Genomic DNA, 19,819 nt, shown 5'->3' on the forward strand with positions numbered 1-19,819 from the left:
TTGAATTGATGATTCAAAGTTAATTGATATATGAATAATGTGTGAGCATGTTCGTGCTTATAAGTGATTTGGTGGTATAAGAAGATTTGGCCTATTATTTTAGTTTTAAATTATAAAATGTTAAGTATACAAGTATTTGAGTATTTGTGCACTAAGCTTTATAAAGTTAAATGTTTACTTATATTTGATTTGGTTGACTTGGTAAAGTGGTTTGATATTAATGTTAAAATGAATAATATTTGTTTACGACTTACTAAGCTGACTTACTAAGTTGCAAAAGCTTACTGTGCGTGTGTTTTTTGTTTACCTTTGTTTTATACATTTAGGAGTCACGATACGAGCTCGGGGATCGTCAGCAAAGTATATCTCACTATCGACATATTTTGGGTATTTTGATAAATTTTTGAACTCGATATTATGGCATGTATAGACTTGCTTATGTTTTTGGTTAGTTTTGGAACATGTATATAAATGGCCATGCGAAAGGCTTATTTCTTTTGATTAAGCCTAGTTTCTGTGCCTTTGATTATAATAGATTTATTTGATGCTTGAGTTATTTAGATTCGATCATGGTATGATTATGTGTGACTTGTTTAATATGTTTTGTTAATGATCGATTGAACGAAGTCATGGATTAAGCTTGCATTGAAAGTAATAGGTATATTAGGTCATGATTTAGGCCTAATTCGAAAGTATGTTTTATGCTATAAATGAGTGTATGAATTTGAGTTTGGAAAATGAGAAATGATATGTATAAAATTTTAATTTATGAATTAAGTAGTATGCATGTCATACATGTGTGTGTGCTTAATATATGCTTACAGTTTAAATTAGTAAGTTTAATACCGAATATATAAATGTTTGTGATGTTTGATGTATATTTATAATTTGGCTTAATAATGGAGTAAAAGAATGTATATAAGTTCGAATGTGTATAGGTTATTTTGATTTGGTTTGTATTGGAAATGTATGCACAAATATTATGCTTGAATGATTGGCTAATTAGGTACGGTTGGTAAAAGATAAATAATGAATATGTCACATGATTACTTTAGTTGATAATTAAAGTGAATATGATTATAAGATTAATGATATGATATGATATTAAAATGATAAGCATGATATTTTATTTAAAACACTTAAATAAATGTATTATGTATTATATGTTATATTGATTGCCTGATATGTATGAAATTTTTAACTCGATCTAATGTATATAAATTAGTATGCGAATAATGTGTAATCTTAGTTATTATTTGTGCTCAATTTGCTTAAAATAACAAGGTCATATGTGCATGGTTTTTATGATTGGTAAAGAAACATATTCAATTTTAAATTACGTTATTTTAAAAGTGTGCAATGCCGATTTAAATGAGTGATAATTAAGTATGTGATATGGCTCATATTGAGTGAATTTAAATGCGCCTCATGGTTGCTACTAAGCATTAGTATATTCTGCCATAATGGTTAATAATCAAGGTTTTATTTTTTTATGTATATTTGGTATATGTTGTGTAATGACGTGTATATATATATGAATAATCTTAAATATACCTATGATATTAATATAGAAATTTTAAGTTTAAAATCAGATGTAATAAGTGTCCTGATGAGTTTAAATTATGAAGCAATAAATGTAACAAAAGTCTGTTTTGAATTGTGATATATCTAGTAATGCCTCGTAACCTCAATCCGGCGACGGATACGGGTTAGGGGTGTTACAGGCATCGTTTTGGGGGCCCGACCCGATGGCCTTACCCAAAGCCTCAGGATCCGCGTGTTTTTGGACTATGGTATAATTTCAACCCTAGTCCTTCCGCTTTTCAAGCGGTTTACAATTGGGTCCTAATCCTTTTCTTTTAATTTTTAGAAATTATACCACATGATTTTCGTGTGTTTCAATTTAGTCCTTGGTTCGCTGATCTCTTGGAGAAGGGACATGTGTTCGGAGGATCGAGTTATTTGCTTATTTGGTCCTCGCTTGTTTTCACGCTTTTCATTTTAGTCTTTTATTTATTTACTTTATCTTAATTTATCCTTTAAATTTAATTTGGGTTACGATTAAGTCCTTCATTTAATTTAATTCTTTTATTTATTTATTTATTTATTTATTTGCCTATTTATTATTTCTTTACTTTTTGTTACATTCAAATTTTTTATTTTTTTATTTTATTTTTTTCTTTCGGTCATCTATTCATTTATTTTATTTTATTATCTATTATCTATTATTATCTATTTATGTATTTTATTATAAATTGCACCCCTAATTTCATTTACATTTTAATTTGGTCCTTTATTTTCAATATTTTATAAACTATTTTCCTCTATATTTATTTATGTATTTATTTCCTTGTCCTTGTTTTATTAAAATTGGTATTGTCTAGTATATATTATGTGATTGTCTCCATTATATGTATTATGAACTGTTTATTAGTATATTCATATTATTGTCATTTATTAGCACGACATTTTATTCGTATATCATCATTTCATTTTCTACATTACCATTTTATCTTATTTCGTTAAAATCACGTCATGAATCACGTTTAAACGTATTTATCCATAGTTGTTTTTATACTATACCCCAAATAAGATAAATATTCATCGTTTAAAATTTTACATTTGTTATTATTAAAAAAGAAAATTTTTAAAATAGGCAATATTTCGTATTTAGAGATTTGAGGAGTCATGCCCTAACTTACGGGGGTTTTGATTTTCTCGTTGAATCTAAATGACCAAATATCCTTTTAAAATTAAAATACGTGAGATTTAATATAAAAAAAATAAAAGACAAGCTTATTTTCGAGAATTCGAGCCGTCGTGTACTAACTTACGGAATGCGATATTTTTGTTACCTCGAGATAAGAAAGCAGCCTTTTACATTCGTTTTCATCTATTTAAGGGATTTTACTTTAAAAAATATATACATTGGCTGGCTATAGTTGATTGACTTGCTCCAAAATGTCTTGCACCAAGAGTGACAGGTTGAGATGGGATGATCCTCCATTTTCTACTGCTTTTGTCGCCATTTCCGCAAGTTCTCGAGCTCTCATTCTCCTCTTTTCGCCTTCTTCTCCGCCATTCATCAACATATCTATGGCTGTCTCAATCTGTTCTTTCCTAACCAGCACCCCAAGTTTCTCTTCTTCACCCCATCTAACAGGGATCTCAACCCCAACCCCAACACCTATTTTTAGAATTTCAACAATCAGTTTCTCGTTAAAGAACTGTTCGGAGAATTGTGGCCATGTTATCATTGGCACCCCCGAGCATACGGCTTCTAAAGTTGAATTCCAACCGCAGTGAGTTAAGAACCCTCTTATTGCAGGGTGGGATAAAATAAGAACTTGGGGAGCCCAACCCTTGATTATAAGTCCTCTCCCTTTAATTTTCTCCTCAAAGTTATGTTCTGAAAACCACTTCTCCAACTCATCATTAGCTCGCTGATTACCTGTTTTGACTACCCAAACGAACGGTTGTTGTGATGCTTCTAGACCCAACCCCAGCTCTATCAATTGTGCTGAAACGAGACGGCATAGACTGCCTAAACAAGCGTAAATAACTGACCTTGTTTTCATAGAGTCGAGCCATTTCAAGCATTTGTTGTCATTGATTGATGCTTTGTTGCCTCGTTCAAACTTGTCCAAGTTTATTCTGTTGCATAAAGAAACTGGTCCAATGGCCCAAACCTTTTTCTTTATTGCCTTCTGGTACTCGTTGACACATCCATGCTCGAGTTCATTGAAGCTGTTTATCACAACACCATAAGCATTCATTTCAGCCTCTTGCATCTTGTTGCGAGTATCGTCCAAGTCGGGCAAGCTAACAAAGGTACCGGGAAGCTGAGCCCTTGTTATCTCCACTTTTTGTGGCAATCCTGGAACCCGAAAGCGCTCCGAGTCCGAGGCAACGAAAAGATGAGCCTTGTGTAGCTTCACATTGTGAGAGCTCAACAATGAAGAGCAGCCCATCCCATGAAAAACAATCCTGGGAATGTTAAACTTCTGAGCGGTTTCTGAGGTCCAGGAAAGACACTTGTCTGATATTATGCAGCTTGGTTGTGGCTTTTGCTGTTCCAGGAATTGTTCCAATGGTTCTCGCCACAAATCAAGTGCATTGTAGAACTTTTTCAATAGGTCCCTGGAACATAAAGTGTCGAGATTCTCGCATCCAATTGGAAGTCCCACTTCTTGGCATGGAAATGGAATTTTCACTAGCCGAACCCGGAGCCCTGACTCAGAAGCTCGTTCGATGACTGTGTCGAATCTCGACGCATTTCGGGGAGTAGTGATCAAGCTTACGATCACCCCTCGATCTGCAAGAAGCCGAGCCATGTCAACCATCGGAATCATATGACCTTGTGCCATCAGCGGGATTAACACAAAGTGTAGCTGCTTGGCCGTCACGGAAGCCATAGAGTCTTTAGAAATATTGGAAACAAACAACGGATGCCAAGGATGGATCGATTAGGCCTAATAAAAAGCTTAATATTTGCAGGAGGATTGGCACCAATTGCAAGACTTATAAGGTGAGCCCGAGTTTGAATTATTCCGAAAAAGAAAACAGCACTTTTTTTAGTATGTCAAAAAAAACATCTACCTTCTTATAATTTTCTAATCTAATAAAATTAATTAAAATTGACTTGGATTTTCAATTCATTTAAAAAGTCTATACCCAACCTTGTGCAGCACATGATTTTAATTACCCAACTCCACGGTAACATATGGTTTTAAGCCATAATCATGGTACCCAGTATTGGTTGGTTGGGTTATTTAGGGTCGATATTTCTTTTATCTAGATGAGTTTTGATGTTGACAGGATTTCCAGAAATCACACAATGTTCAAACAATTACAATCAATGGTGACAAGTTTTCACCGCTGTTTCCATTGATTTACTTTTATTTATTTTTATTAATTTTCTTCAACAAACCTTTTACTCGTTCAGGGCTTTCTTATCTTAATTACTTGTATTGTTAGAATTTCATAAAATTGTCGTTATTACAGCAAAATGTTTTAAACAATCCTGCCTAATTTTATCTTTAAAAAATAGATTAAACTAGTTTTTTTATCTCACATATAAATCAATCTTCAAGCTTGACATATATAAACTTTTTTCCATTTTTGCTTTAAAAACATTGCTATAGTAGCTTTTTCCTAACCTCATAACCAACAAACGAAGTTTATCAAAATGATTTGTCTAATTTAAAGAAGACAATGAAAATGTTATTGAGATTTTCGGTAAAGTCAAAGAGAAAATAGAAAATGAAATCACAAAGGAAAGGGCTAAGGAGGAAATAATAGGGCAAGACAATAGTTATTTTGTTGAGTCTATACATATTAATTTTATATTTACTCCAAATAACTTTGAGTTTCATGAAAAATCGAGGGTACTAGAATTTCTTCCATGAATTTTTTACTTTTATTGTATTGGAATTATAGTGAGTTTAGGAATGGTTGGTTAAATATTTGAAGGGGAATCAACACTCTAAAATTGTATTAGCTTTCAATTTGTGCCAAATGTTAGATTTTACTAAGTCAAGCCATTATTCGAATCTTTCGATGATAAAATAACATTTAAGAACGTCTAGCTGAAGACGTTAAAAAAAGAAAAAGAAAGAGCTTACAAAGACGCAACTTCATAATTAACTAATGTTTTTATTTATATATTTTTCATTGCATTGCATATAGAATACATCTCTAAGTAGTATAGCATGTTAATTCATTTGCATTTTCTTGATATTTTATTTTGAGTCTTTTCATTTCATTTTTATTTTTAGTGTTTGATTTGTGTAAGTCTAAGTTGAAAGAGCGAGTCCAGCAACAAATGAAATCTCAAGGTTGGATCGGGCGAAAAGGACAATTTTATAGTTTATTCTTATTTAATATTTTTAAAAAAATTATAATTTTATTATCTATATTTTATTCCTCTTGAAAAAAAATTTATGCATTCATTTATTTCAAAACAAAGCCCAGAAACAACAAACGGGCTATACAATCAAAATGAGCCTTCCCAATAAGCCCAATAACCCAGCAGCAAGAGTTTGCTCTAGAACCGTCCATATGAACAGCCTTAAAAATTAATCAGCAAAACTCCTGAAAAACAACTACAACTGGAGTAAAAGCCCCTCTTTAATTTTTCGTTCCTTTTCCAGAAACGTTAAAAAACTCTCCAGCTTCCTTTCTTCTCCAAACTCTCCTCCTTCAGATTACTACATCGGAGCAAAGGAATCTCATTCTGGCAACACCACCCCCCGCCGGTCTCTTTCCACTGCCTCTTCTGCATATCCAGTTACTCCGTTTCTCATAAATCTTTGTTCCCCGTTCTTCAACCCTTCTGTGGCTAACAGATGGGCTACTGCATTCATCGGTCGGTGGTCGTGCTTGAACTTGCAGGTTTGGAAACCTTTTTGGAAACCTCCATCCGATAACCAAATCCGAACAACATATATTGTTGACTAAGTTTGAACTTAAAAATGAACAGAAAGACAATAGCAGGGCAATATAATTAGACCTTCTTTATTGGTAATACAACAAGATTTTGAATCATTGTAAATGAACAAGTTACAAATGAATTTGTGACCTTCTGGTCTCATGCTACATCTGGACCAGCTATGGTTTCCTGTTGCTTGATATCTTCAATCAGTAGTGCAATGTTAAGATAAGAAGACCCTCCTTCTTCAACAGCTTTCTTCGCCATCTCGGCTAGGTTTCTTGCCCTTTCCCTTCTCTCTTCTCCTTCCTTTCCTTCATCCATTAAACTCTCAACAGCTTTTTTAATATCTTCACTCTTCACCAGCACCCCATATTTATCTTCCACCCCCATATGCACCACAAATTCCACACCAACTCTAACACCAACTTTCAGTACTTGCACAAGGTGCTTCTCGTTAAAGAACTGCTCGGCAAACAAGGGCCATGTTATCATTGGCACCCCACAACTGATTCCTTCAAGTGTGGAATTCCACCCACAGTGTGTCAAAAATCCTCCAACGGAGGGGTGTGATAAAATTAACAGTTGCGGTGCCCAGCCTCTTATCAAAAGGCCTCTTCCTTTTACCCTTTCTTCGAATCCATCTTCGGCAAACCATTTTTCTATTTCTTCTCTTTTATATCCTCCTCTAATAACCCAAATGAAGGGTTTATTTGATGCTTCCAAGGCAAAACCTAGTTCCATTAACTGAGGAGGTGTTAAACGGTTGAGGCTTCCAAAGCAAACATAGATTACTGAGCTTGCAGGCCATGAATCAAGCCATTTCAAGCATTGGTTTTCATCTGTTAGAGCCTCGTTACCTCTTTTAGCTTTATCAATGTTATCCCTGTTGCATAATGACGCAGGACCTACGCACCACACTTTATGTTCTTTGATCTTTTGATATGATTTCGCATATTCGGCTTCCAACTCCTCGAAGCTGTTTACTATTGATCCGTAAGCTCCTTCTTCAGCTGCTATTATCTTCTTACTAAGCTCTTTCATGTTTGATCTTGGATTGAGGTTTCCAGGTAACTGCCCTATAGTGAATTCGATTTGATCGGGCAGTCCCGGCACAGCAAAAGGCTCTCCTTCGGAGACACATTCATGGACCTTGGAAGTGCTTATGTTATGACTGCACAAATGAGTGAAACAGCTTTTTCCATCAAATAAAATCCTTGGAATCTGAAGCTTGGAGGCGATTTCACCCATCCAAGTGAAGTGCTTATCATGTATTAGGCAGTTTGGACAAGGCTTTAGCTCACGTAATAGCTTCTCCAGTGGCACCTGCAGCATGCTCATTGCAGCATGGAAGTTGCTCATGAGGTCCATGGATGGGAGATTGTCGACTGTTTCACACCCATCTGGCAAACCGGCCTCTGCAGCCGGGAATCGAAGTTCAAGAACTGAGATGGATAGCTTGGATTCAATGTCGCGATTGACGCCTGCACTAAAACGAGCAGCATTCTGAGGTGTGGTAATTATAGTAACGATTACATTACGGTCAGCCAATAGCCTGCCTATGTCTATCAAGGGAAGAAGGTGCCCTTGGCACATAAAGGGTATCAATACGAAATGAGGTTTGGTAGAGTTCAAGGCCATTGCTAATTGGAGATTTTAAGGATGGCAGATAACTTATCAGGCAAATATGGTTTTATTTTTGTTGGTTCTTTCATCTGCTCATTTTTGCTGTTATATTTATACATGGTTTAATAGTTTGCACATGCGTAATGGAATTGATTTTGAGTTTGACTGATTCATAAATACCAACTGAATACTTTTACTTCCGTTCTACTTGAATTTCGCCTTGGATGTTCAACATGCCATTGTCAAAGGTTTACAAACACACGACAACGACTAATATGAATGAAAAGTAAAACGTAGCTAGCAAACAGGCATCCAGATAATAATAAGTTCAATAAAAACAATTGGATTTCTATTATCATCTTTAACTAAAAACAATTGAAATTAAAAGAGATGCACCAGATTAATCTTACAAATTTCATAATCTAGTATACTTTAAAAAAACCTAAAAATTTTGAGCTTAGTCCAATGGATCCATACCATTATTGTATTTAAATTCTAATCTCAACATTGTCTATAGGAACCCAATCTTGCCCGGGCCCAATAATAAAACAAAACCAAATAATCGAATATGGCTTCTTTCTGAAACCGAAATAGTCGAATATCTATTTCAAAAAAAAAACGAGATTTAAGTAACAAACAAATGGCTTTTATTCTTGTCCTTGAGGATGTAAGGCATTGTGTCCTAATTTACGAGACATATCATTTCTTCTCGATTAACCTGAAATAAGCCCTTTTCGCAAAAATTAGTTTAATTAAGTAATGTCTTAATACAAAAAGGGATCGTATTTTAAATTCTCTTCAAATTTTCAGTTGATACTAAGACATTACCTAATCAATTAGGTATTAATTTTGGGTGTAACGAGAATGCTAATCATTCCTCGTGCATAACCGACTTCCGAACCCTTTTTTTGAATTTGTAAGACTGAATATTATCGTTTTAACAAATCTAATATTTTACTAAAATGGCCAAGTTTTATGGTGATCCAATCACACCTAAGAATCACACCTAAGTAAAAAAAAGTAGGTGATGACTCCATCTTCATTTTCAAAATAAAGTCAATTTCAAAAAAGGTTTCCACATTGTCAACATCCTTTTTACTTTGCACCAAAATATAAATAAAAATGTCAGCATCATGGATGTCGACACTCTTAAAAAACTGAAGGCATTCAACAGTGGGAAAATTAAGTTGGCTGAAAATCGTACTGGTAAATATAATTCAGCTTACGATTTAGAAAATGAATTGAACATGTTGTTCCAATAGGGTCGGAAGCGTGTAAATTATTGTACTAAAAAATCACACAAAGTTCAATTCCCAGGGAAGAGAGGTGGATCACATGGATCTCTTAAATACCAAGTCTTTCCTTAGTCAGAATATCCCTTCTATAGTAATTTAATAGCACAATTAAATACTACTATTATACCCTCAAATATTGAAAGAAAAATAGGACAAGAAAGAACACAAGAGTTTTAACGAGGTTCGGTAAATTATACCTACGTCCTCGGGCACTAACACCAGATGATAACTTTACTATCTTCACAATATTACAAACAAATAGAATTCCTTGAGAATTCTCAAATGGGAGAAGAGAGAAAACTAAGAGAGAAAGATTGGTTGGGATGGTTGAAATGAGAAATGGTTAGGCCTATTTATAGTTGAGGTTCAGGGACTAACTTGCAAATGGCCTAAAAATTAGGGACCAAAATTGTAATTATCCCTTTCAACTTTAAACAACTTGCCAACTATTTTTTTTCTTTCGGTGCCAATTGCACCTCCCACCATTTTTGACTTTTCAACCCCTTTTTAATTTAACTTATCAACAATCTCCACCTTGAAGATTTGATTAGGATAATCACATCTTCACACACTTCCTTCAACTCCCCAAATTCGATAAAGCTATCTTTTGTAGTGCCTCCAAATGCGCTCTCGAGCGCCATACACCTAAAGGTGCTCAAATTCTCAGGATGTTAATCAAGTTCAAACAATGATTAAACTTGATTGTTGTTACCACCTTGGTCATCATATCTGCGGGATTATCTGTTGTCGGAATCTTCTCAAGTAGAATTTTTCCTTTTTCAAAGACTTCCCGCACAAAGTGATATCTTACGTCGATATGCTTGGTTCTTGAATGATAGACTTGATTTTTCGCTAAATGAATAGCGCTCTGACTATCACAATATAGACTAATGTGACTTTGAACAACTCCCAAGTCTTTCAATAATCCATTAAGCCAAATAGCCTCCTTAACAGCTTCTGTAACTGCCATATATTCTGCCTCTGTAGTAGACACAGCTACTGTAGACTGTAAGGTAGACTTCCAACTCACTGGGGCTTTCGCAAGAGTAAACAGATACCCCGTAGTTGAACGACGTTTATCTAAATCACCAGCAAAGTCGGAATCAACATATCCAACTACAAACTGACCAAGTGCTTCATCCTGTTCAAAAATTAAACCAACATCTACGGTTTTTTGAAGATACCGTAGAATCCATTTCACAGCTTGCCAATGTCCTTTTCCAGGATCATGCATATACCTGCTCACAACTCCAACAGCTTGTGAAATGTCAGGCCTCGTACACACCATCGCATACATCAAACTCCCAACTGCATTAGCATATGGGACTTTTGCCATATATTCTCTTTCTTCTTCAGTTTTCGGAGATAATTGAGCACTAAGTTTCAAATGAGAAGCAAGTGGGGTACTTACATGTTTTGTGTTTTCATTTACACCAAAACATTGTAATACCTTTTTCAGATATTGCTTCTGATTCAAACAAAGCTTGCCTCTCTGTCTATCTCTACTTATCTCCATGCCGAGAATCTTCTTGGCCTCACCTAGATCTTTCATCTCGAACTCTTGATTCAACTGAGCCTTCAGCTTATCTATCTCATTTTGGCTCTTCGAAGCGATTAACATATCATCAACATACAAGAGTAGATAAATGAAAGATCCGTCATGCAGCTTCTGCAAATACACACAATTGTCATATTTGCTTCTTGTGTACTTCTGCCTTCTCATAAAGCTATCAAATCGCTTGTACCACTGCCTCGGGGATTGCTTCAATCCATATAGCGATTTGTTAAGCTTACAAACCCAATTTCTACCACCAGCATCTGTGTATCCTTCTGGCTGAGTCATATAGATCTCCTCTTCTAACTCACCATGCAAGAAAGCCGTCTTAACATCAAGTTGAGCTAGCTCCAAATTCAACTGTGCTACCAAGGCCAACAAAATTCTAATGGAGGAATGCTTCACAACAGGGGAAATACATCATTGTAGTCAATTCCCTCCTTCTGAGCGTAGCCTTTAGCTACCAATCTTGCCTTGTAGCGAATATCCTTCTTGCTAGGAGATCCATCTTTCTTTGCGAATACCCACTTGCATCCGATTGCCCTTTTACCTTTCGGTAATTGCGCCAACTCCCAAGTATTGTTCTTCCGGAGAGACTGCATTTCTTCATCCATGGCGCTTTTCCATTTATCACTTTCTAAGCTTTGCATTGCTTCTTGATAAGTGATAGGAATATCATCAACAACGGGAAGGGCGTAGGCCACCATATCAGTAAATCGAGCAGGTTTACGAATTTCTCTCCGTGGCCTTGCAACTGCAACTGGTTCTGGTGTACTTAGTGGTTCTTGGGTCAGAACCTCTTCAACCTCTAATTCCTCCATTGTGGCTGGAGAATTAGACTTATTAACTGGGCAAATCCCCATCTGCTCAAACTCCACCTGTTTTGGAGTACACTCCACCTGCTGTGGAGTATTGCTCGTCTGAATATCTTTATCTGCTACCTTTTTCAATGTGGCAGATTCATCAAAGGTAACATCTCTGCTACAGATCATTTTCTTTGTGCTTAAGCACCAAAGACGAAATCCCTTCACTCCAGAAGTGATTCCCATAAAGAGAGCTTTCTTTGCCCTCGGATCTAACTTTGACTCCTTCACATGGTAATATGCAGTGGATCCAAACACATGTAAGGAATCATAATCTGTAGCCGGTTTTCCAGACCATACCTCCATAGGAGTTTTTCTTTCTAATGCAGATGATGGCAAACGATTAACAAGATGGCCAGCGTATGTCACAGCCTCAGCCCAAAATTGCTTGCCCAACTCAGCATTGGACAACATACATCGAACTTTCTCCAGCAATGTTCGATTCATACGCTCTGCCACTCCATTCTGTTGTGGTGTATCCCTAACTGTGAAGTGTCGAACAATACCATACTCTTGGCACACATCAAAGAACGGATCACTTTTATATTCCCCTCCATTGTCCGTCCTAAGCCGCTTGATTTTCTTGCCAGTCTGGTTTTCGATCATAGTTTTCCATTTAAGAAAAACTCCAAGCACTTCATCTTTAGTTTTCATGGTATACACCCAAACTCTTCTGGAAAAGTCATCAACAAAAGTAACAAAGTAGTGTTTTCCTCCCAACGAAGGTGTTTTGGAAGGCCCCCACACATCTGAGTGAATATATTCCAAAATACCTTTTGTATTATGGATAGCAGTGCCGAATTTCACTCTCTTTTGCTTTCCCAGAACACAGTGCTCACAAAATTTTAATTTGCAAGCCTTTGCACCTTTCAACAATCCTTGCTTTGCCAGAATTTGCAAGGATTTTTCGCTGGCATGTCCCAACTTCATATGCCACAACTGCATTGAGTCCAAGTCTTTGTTACCGGAAGCTGCAGCGACTGCTCCAATAACTGTACTACCTTGGTAGTAATACAAGTTATTTTTCCTGATGCCCTTCAATATCACAAGTGCGCCAGATGTCACTTTCAAAATCCCATCTCTCATAGTAACAACTGAACCATTGGATTCCAAGGCTCCCAATGAGATGAGATTTTTCTTCAAACTGGGCACGTACCGAACATCAGTCAGAACTCTGGTTGATCCATCTTGATTCTTTAATTGGATTGAACCTATCCCAACAGTTTTACAGGCATTGTCATTGCCCATATAAACAACTCCTCCATTTAGTTCTACTAAATCAGAGAACCACTCTCGGTTAGGGGACATATGATAGGTACAACCCGAATCCAATATCCACTCATCTGAATGGAACGACGATGATGATGCAACCAGTGATAGTTCAGAGTCACTAGTATCATGCTTTGCAACACAAGCATCTACAGCAGCTTTTCCCTTATTCTTCAGCTTTGGACAATTTTTCTTCCAGTGGCCTTTCTCATGACAAAAAGCACATTCATCTTTCCCGAGTCTGGACTTTGACTTTGATCTCCCCTTTTGAGTTTTCTTCCGAGTATATGAACGACCTCGGACTACTAAAGCTTCTGTATCTCTGATTGAGTTTTTCTGTTTGTCCTTCTTTCTCTGTTCATAACTGTATAAGGCCGCACAGACTTCGCTCAGAGATATATCACTCCTGCCATGAAGTAGAGTAGTTTCTAGGAACTCAAACTCCTCAGGAAGTGACCCCAACAGCATCAAAGCCAAATCTTCATCTTTGAATGTCTCATCCATATTCAGCAAATCAGTGACTAACTGATTAAATTTGGTGATGTGATCATTCATTGTGGTACTTGGGACGTATGTGAAGCGAAACAGTCTTTTCTTCAAGTGGAGCTTATTTTGACTGTTTTTCTTCAAAAAATTTTCTTCAAGTGCCACCCACAACTTATTTGCAGAAGTCTCCTTTGAAAAAGCATACCTCTGCTCTCGAGAAAGGCATGATCGAATTGTGCCACATGCCAACCGATTGATCGCCTTCCAATCTTTCTCCTGTACATCATCTGGTTTCTCTTCATCAATTGCAATGTCTAGACCCTGCTGAAAAAGGGCATCTAGAACCTCACTTTGCCACATACCAAAATGGCCCGTGCCATCAAAGATCTCCACGGCCAATCTTGCATTTGCAATTGTCGGTCTTGTCCACATGGACGATGTTGAAGCTCCTACACCGACCGTTTTCTCCATAATCTTTCAATATACCTAAGGAAATCTTTTCTGATGTGGAAGATCAGTTTAAACTGCAACCACAGAGCATACTACGATTAACCTTCGGCTCTTGATACCACTTGTTGTTCCAATAGGGTCGGAAGCGTGTAAATTATTGTACTAAAAAATCACACAAAGTTCAATTCCCAGGGAAGAGAGGTGGATCACATGGATCTCTTAAATACCAAGTCTTTCCTTAGTCAGAATATCCCTTCTATAGTAATTTAATAGCACAATTAAATACTACTATTATACCCTCAAATATTGAAAGAAAAATAGGACAAGAAAGAACACAAGAGTTTTAACGAGGTTCGGTAAATTATACCTACGTCCTCGGGCACTAACACCAGATGATAACTTTACTATCTTCACAATATTACAAACAAATAGAATTCCTTGAGAATTCTCAAATGGGAGAAGAGAGAAAACTAAGAGAGAAAGATTGGTTGGGATGGTTGAAATGAGAAATGGTTAGGCCTATTTATAGTTGAGGTTCAGGGACTAACTTGCAAATGGCCTAAAAATTAGGGACCAAAATTGTAATTATCCCTTTCAACTTTAAACAACTTGCCAACTATTTTTTTTTCTTTCGGTGCCAATTGCACCTCCCACCATTTTTGACTTTTCAACCCCTTTTTAATTTAACTTATCAACAGAACATCCTTTGGTACTGCTGTAAACTTCCGGGTAGTTTCTGCTAAGTCTAAAGGGAAAATGGAAAAGTAGTTCTGACTTTTCTTAAAGGTATCATGAATGCTTTGGACCCTTTACTAGAATCTTCTTGAGTGCAGCAGTGGAGCTACAGTGGAAGGTATTCGGTTTTAATTGAAGCATGAGAAATAGAGTTTGATCTATGTTTAAGGACATTAATCATCTTATGGGGCTAATTGAGAGAAGACCATTATAAACCGTAAGAATGATGTATCACAAGCTGTAGATTTCTATGCGAAAGCCCTTTGCAGCCTGGTTGAGCAAAGCAAAATATAACAAAGTTGCCTGATATGGATGTTTTAAACTCTGTTAGGCCTCAGCATTCCTCCCACTGATTTGTGACATATCTTTGATTAGCCGTTTGACAATGAGATAAGGAGATCCCTTGTTTTCAAATGCCTCCTTTGCTAAATTTATAGCACTGAGTTCCAACCACAGTGAGTCAACAACCCTCCTATTGCTGTATGAGATAATATCAAAGCTGGGTGTCCATCCATGGATTAAAAGGCCTCTCCCTTTGTTTCTCTCCTCAAATTCTTCTTAGACAACCATTTCTTGAACTCATCTGATTTATATCCTTCTCCTAGAATCCGTATGAATGGCCTGTTTGATGCTTCTAAGCCTAAGGCCAATTCAATCAGTTCCAAGGGGGACATAGAGCTTTGTGGCCATGATTCAAGCCACTACAAGCACTGGACTACATCAACCGAGGCTCTGTTTCCTCTCTGAGCCATATCTAATGCGCCTTTGTTACAAAGTGTTAAGGGACTAATAAACCAAATCTGATCCCCTTTTGCCTTCGTAAATTCTTCAACGTATCTTGATTCCTATTCGTCAAAAGAATTAACCACGTAACTATATGATACCATCTCTCGTGTGTTCTTCCTTTTCTTTTAAAACCATCGACCCGGGATTAAGGTTATTAGGTAGCAGCGCTTTAGTCAGCTCAATCCTATCTGGTAAACCAGGCACCAAAAAGGCCAACTGAATTAGTTGCATAGGTGCAATGCAACCCTTGTGCTCCAAGGCAGACATAAGTTACCGAGTTTTGTGGCCATAAATCAGGGGTGCACTTTTTTATTTCTTTTGGTGATAAAAGGTCTTAGTGTCTTACATCAGACCAAAATTACATGGGCAGTATCTATCCCTGGTGTGACCCAGGGTATACTGTAGTAACAGCACTGGGCTACACTTTGATCGTGAATCAAGGCAGACATAAGATTCCAATTTATTTTCATTAATCTTATCCATTCATCCAGAAATCACTTTGTTTTGGCTGTATATGTCACTTAAAACCCATTATGAATGCATAAAAAGTGTTCCATGGATGTCAATTGAATAGATGGGCTCATTCAGCCCACTTGAATTAGTTGATTCGTACAACATGTGGAGTATTTAAGGAAAATTAGGGCTGCTTGATAAATATGGAAAGTAATATTAGAATATATGTAATTTGGTAAACTTTGATTTTGTAATCTTAGGGGATTATGTAAATCTCTTATGAATCTCAATTGTAGATAGGTTATAATCTCGATCGTCTATAAAATAAACTGTACTGTTGGATCTGAGGATGACGGATCCGTGTATCCATTCTGAATCTGTGTCAAGTTAATTGGGTTAAAAATGTGTAAATTGATTAAACAGTAAATGAAATGAAGTGTGAACTTTTATAGTATGCAAATTGAATTGAGAACAAGCCCTAAGGACCGATCGAGTTTTGATGAGCTTATAGTCTCGAAAATGATTGAATTAGTAACATGGAATTGTGTTTAATGGGTTCAAATGAGTGAATTATACTTGAAGAAGTGAATGATATGTTTAGACATGCCTATGATCTAATAAGTTGCAAAGATGATTATGTTTAAATTCATATGTATATAAATTGTAATTTTTGGTATGAGGTGAATGGTTGACATGTACAATTTGGTGAAAGCATGTTTATATGAAACTAAGGTGCTTGATGGAATGAAATTAGGTTAGAAATTAAATATGTGCATTACATAAACTTGTTTATATTGCTTGAATTGTAGAAAATACCATTGATTGTTTTATTTAGTGTATAGTTTTATTTTTTCCATGCGTAAGTATAGTAGCTTTCCGGTTGTGAGAGCGGTTGGTCCAGTATCCTAAAAGCAAATTCCCGACTCACCAAAGTTTGTTAAGTTATGTTTTGGTATTGAATTGAGCATGTACCTAAGTTGGGTTGTTTTGGTATTAAGCTATGTTAATTGCCCTTTTTGCATAAGATATTGATGTATGAATTGATTAAGTTGTTGGTATGTTTAAGTGAATGATGAATATGTGTTAATATGATATGAATCCCAAAGATGTTAATGATCTTAGTGAATTTGGTAGGACTACTTATGTTTTGATTGAATGGAATTAGAAGCTAGCTTATAGGAAATGAGGCTTTTGTGTATCGTCGAGTAAGGTTTAAACATTCATGTTTGAGTATTGAATTTGGCATGAGCAAGTTGAATATGGAATAGGATGTGTATGTATTTGGTGGATGGATACTTTTGCAGGTCAAGAATATTAGAAATTGCAAAAATAGTGTGTGATGTCGCAACATCAAACGTATGTCATCACGACGAAGGTTAGGCTCCAGGCTACATCGAGATGAGGAACCCCGTCGTCCCGACGAGGTTAAGTCAGTATGTCACGTAGTGACGAGGAATTCCATCACGTCGCAATGTCAATCTTGAAAATTGATTTTTTTACAATTTAGTCTTGATTTGATCTCAAGTTAACTTTAAGGCTTTCATAAACTCGTATAAGACCCAAGAATGATTATATATTGTATTGTTTGTTTATAATTCTTAAGTTAATGCTTGATGGTGTAAATTGTATTTAATTTGATATTAGTTGTTCCGGCAATAAATGTAGCATCTCGTAACTCAGACCTGATGATCAAATCTATAACATCCGCGTTTTAACTCGGGGTTAGGTATTAGGTCAAGAATTAGTATAAAATTTTTGAAATATAATAAATAGAAATTTTGAGTATTAAATTAGGAAGTATATAGATCCAATAAGAAATTAAAAAAAATACTCTTTAGATAGGAAATTTTAAAATAGATACATTAATTTAGTTGAAAGAATAAAGAAATTGTTGTGGCAAAAGTAGGAATATTAAGTTATGAGATATATAGTAGTAGAGGAAAGAAAGGAATGATTAAAAAGAAATTTAACCAAAGTGTGATATGAGTCATCCTAGGAAATATGAAAGATGAGGAAGGACAAAATGGTAATTAGCCAAGTAGATATTTATTAAATGTAATGGTGATGGGTAAAAATATATAAAAATAGATGGATTAAGGACTTATTAGTAATTTGACCATTTTAATTAAAAATGTGAAATATTTTAGTGGGATGGTGTAGAAAAGTGAAGAAAAGATGAAAGATTTCATCTTTTCTCAAACACCAAACCGTCACTACTTCTTCTCCCCCCAACTTCCATCCAACTTTTCTTTTAATTCCCTTCATGTCTTTCACCATTGTTGAACCATCCAAGCTTCAAACCTTCATTTTTTTTTAAATTTCCTTAGTAAAAATTAAAGAGAAGGCTAGTGAACAACTTTATTTCATGAGAAAATTTCCATAGATGGGTTAAAAGAAAGAAAAATATGAGTTAGGTTTTTGGGTGGTCAAAGAGCTGAGGTAAGAAATGATGACATTATCATTCTATATAAATGTTTATTTATATTAAATGGTATAAGAAAGTCACTTGGTTATAATTTTAACATATAAATATTATGTGTTTGATATGAAAATTGAAGAGAAAGAAAAGAAAGGAGAGGATAAAATTGAAGGAAAAGGAAAAGAGAAGATCAACGAGTGAAGGAAGAAGAAAATATATATCTCAACCTTTTTGTTATAAGTACTACAATATTTTAAATTATTTTTATTTAAATGCTTATACTATAATATGAAATTACTTAAAATAGGCATGTTAAATATATATTTGTAAATAGATAATAAATGGGGATTATGAAATTATGAAAATTGTAAAGAAAATTATAGGTGGAAAATATGAAATGGTATATTTGTTTGAACACAAATTAATGATGTTGTGATAAAAATATGTGTAACAACTCGATTTTCAATCGTGTCAAAATAGTGGTTCGAGGCCACTAAATCCGGCGAGTAAGCTCGTAAATTTTATTATTTAATATTTTCGAGTCATATATGGTTTAAAAAAAAATTGAATTAGTAATTTATGGCTTATAATGAATTATTAGGTTCGAGTGATAAAATCCTAGTTCAAGTGATTTTAAAAAATAAGGTATTAGGACCTCGTTTCTATAAATCAGGCCGTAAATATTTTTATAAATATTTACGGAGTGTCATTAAGGTAGTATTAAAGTTTCGTTGAAAAATTTTAACGTTTCGATAATTAATTAATTAAAAATGACTAAATTAAAAAAATGTGTAAAACTTGCTAATTATAATAATAATGTGACTAAATGGCTTGATTAATAAATAAGGAAGAACTTAAGTGATAAATATGCCTAAATTAATGGATGAGGCAGCATATAAATAAAATAATAATAAAATAAAAAGAAACAATGGTAAAATTGTAATTATATTGAAATTAAATAAGACAAATTGAAATTTAAAAGCATTCTAGGCTTTTCTTCTCCAATTTTCGGTTTAAAATAGACAAGGGAGAGAGCTCAAGTTGGTTTTTAATATTTTTGCCTCATATCAAGATCGGGTGAAAAATCGAGAAAAATAAAAAATTACCAAAATACCCTTAAATCTTAGTATTTCTGTAATTTATCCAGGTAAGTTCATACAGTTAAAAATTAATATTTGTATTAATTTGATGAATGGTATTATGCAGTTATTTTATTGTTGAAAATGAATTATTGTTGGAATTATAATGTTAAATTTAATATTCGGGTTGAATGGAAAGAGAGATTTGAGTACATTCGTTATTTGGCGTATGACGCTATTGAAGGAAGATATCGACAAATTACCCAAGTAAACCGGAGTTCAACATTTGTTGCGGACTTTCGTGTTTTACTTTTTGTTTAGCTCTTTCGAGCTTCCGTTCAGCTTTCACGAGCTTCTGTTAAACTCTTATGAG

The 19,819-nt window shown here is 35.1% G+C and overlaps 2 protein-coding genes across 2 annotated transcripts; both read right to left on the bottom strand.

The window, feature by feature from the left end:
- Positions 1 to 2,820: 2,820 nt before the first annotated feature.
- LOC107908169 (UDP-glycosyltransferase 73D1) lies at positions 2,821 to 4,531 on the bottom strand. Its single transcript, XM_016835420.2, has one exon. It carries the CDS (start codon positions 4,413 to 4,415, stop codon positions 2,937 to 2,939), a length of 1,479 nt encoding a protein of 492 aa, XP_016690909.2. The 5' UTR covers positions 4,416 to 4,531; the 3' UTR covers positions 2,821 to 2,936.
- A 1,966-nt stretch (positions 4,532 to 6,497) lies between these two features.
- LOC107908170 (UDP-glycosyltransferase 73C4) lies at positions 6,498 to 8,384 on the bottom strand. Its single transcript, XM_016835421.2, has one exon. It carries the CDS (start codon positions 8,069 to 8,071, stop codon positions 6,590 to 6,592), a length of 1,482 nt encoding a protein of 493 aa, XP_016690910.1. The 5' UTR covers positions 8,072 to 8,384; the 3' UTR covers positions 6,498 to 6,589.
- Between the last annotated feature and the right edge of the window lie 11,435 nt (positions 8,385 to 19,819).

This window comes from Gossypium hirsutum, chromosome D09, assembly GCF_007990345.1.
Source record: "Gossypium hirsutum isolate 1008001.06 chromosome D09, Gossypium_hirsutum_v2.1, whole genome shotgun sequence".
Classification (NCBI taxonomy): domain Eukaryota; kingdom Viridiplantae; phylum Streptophyta; class Magnoliopsida; order Malvales; family Malvaceae; genus Gossypium; species Gossypium hirsutum.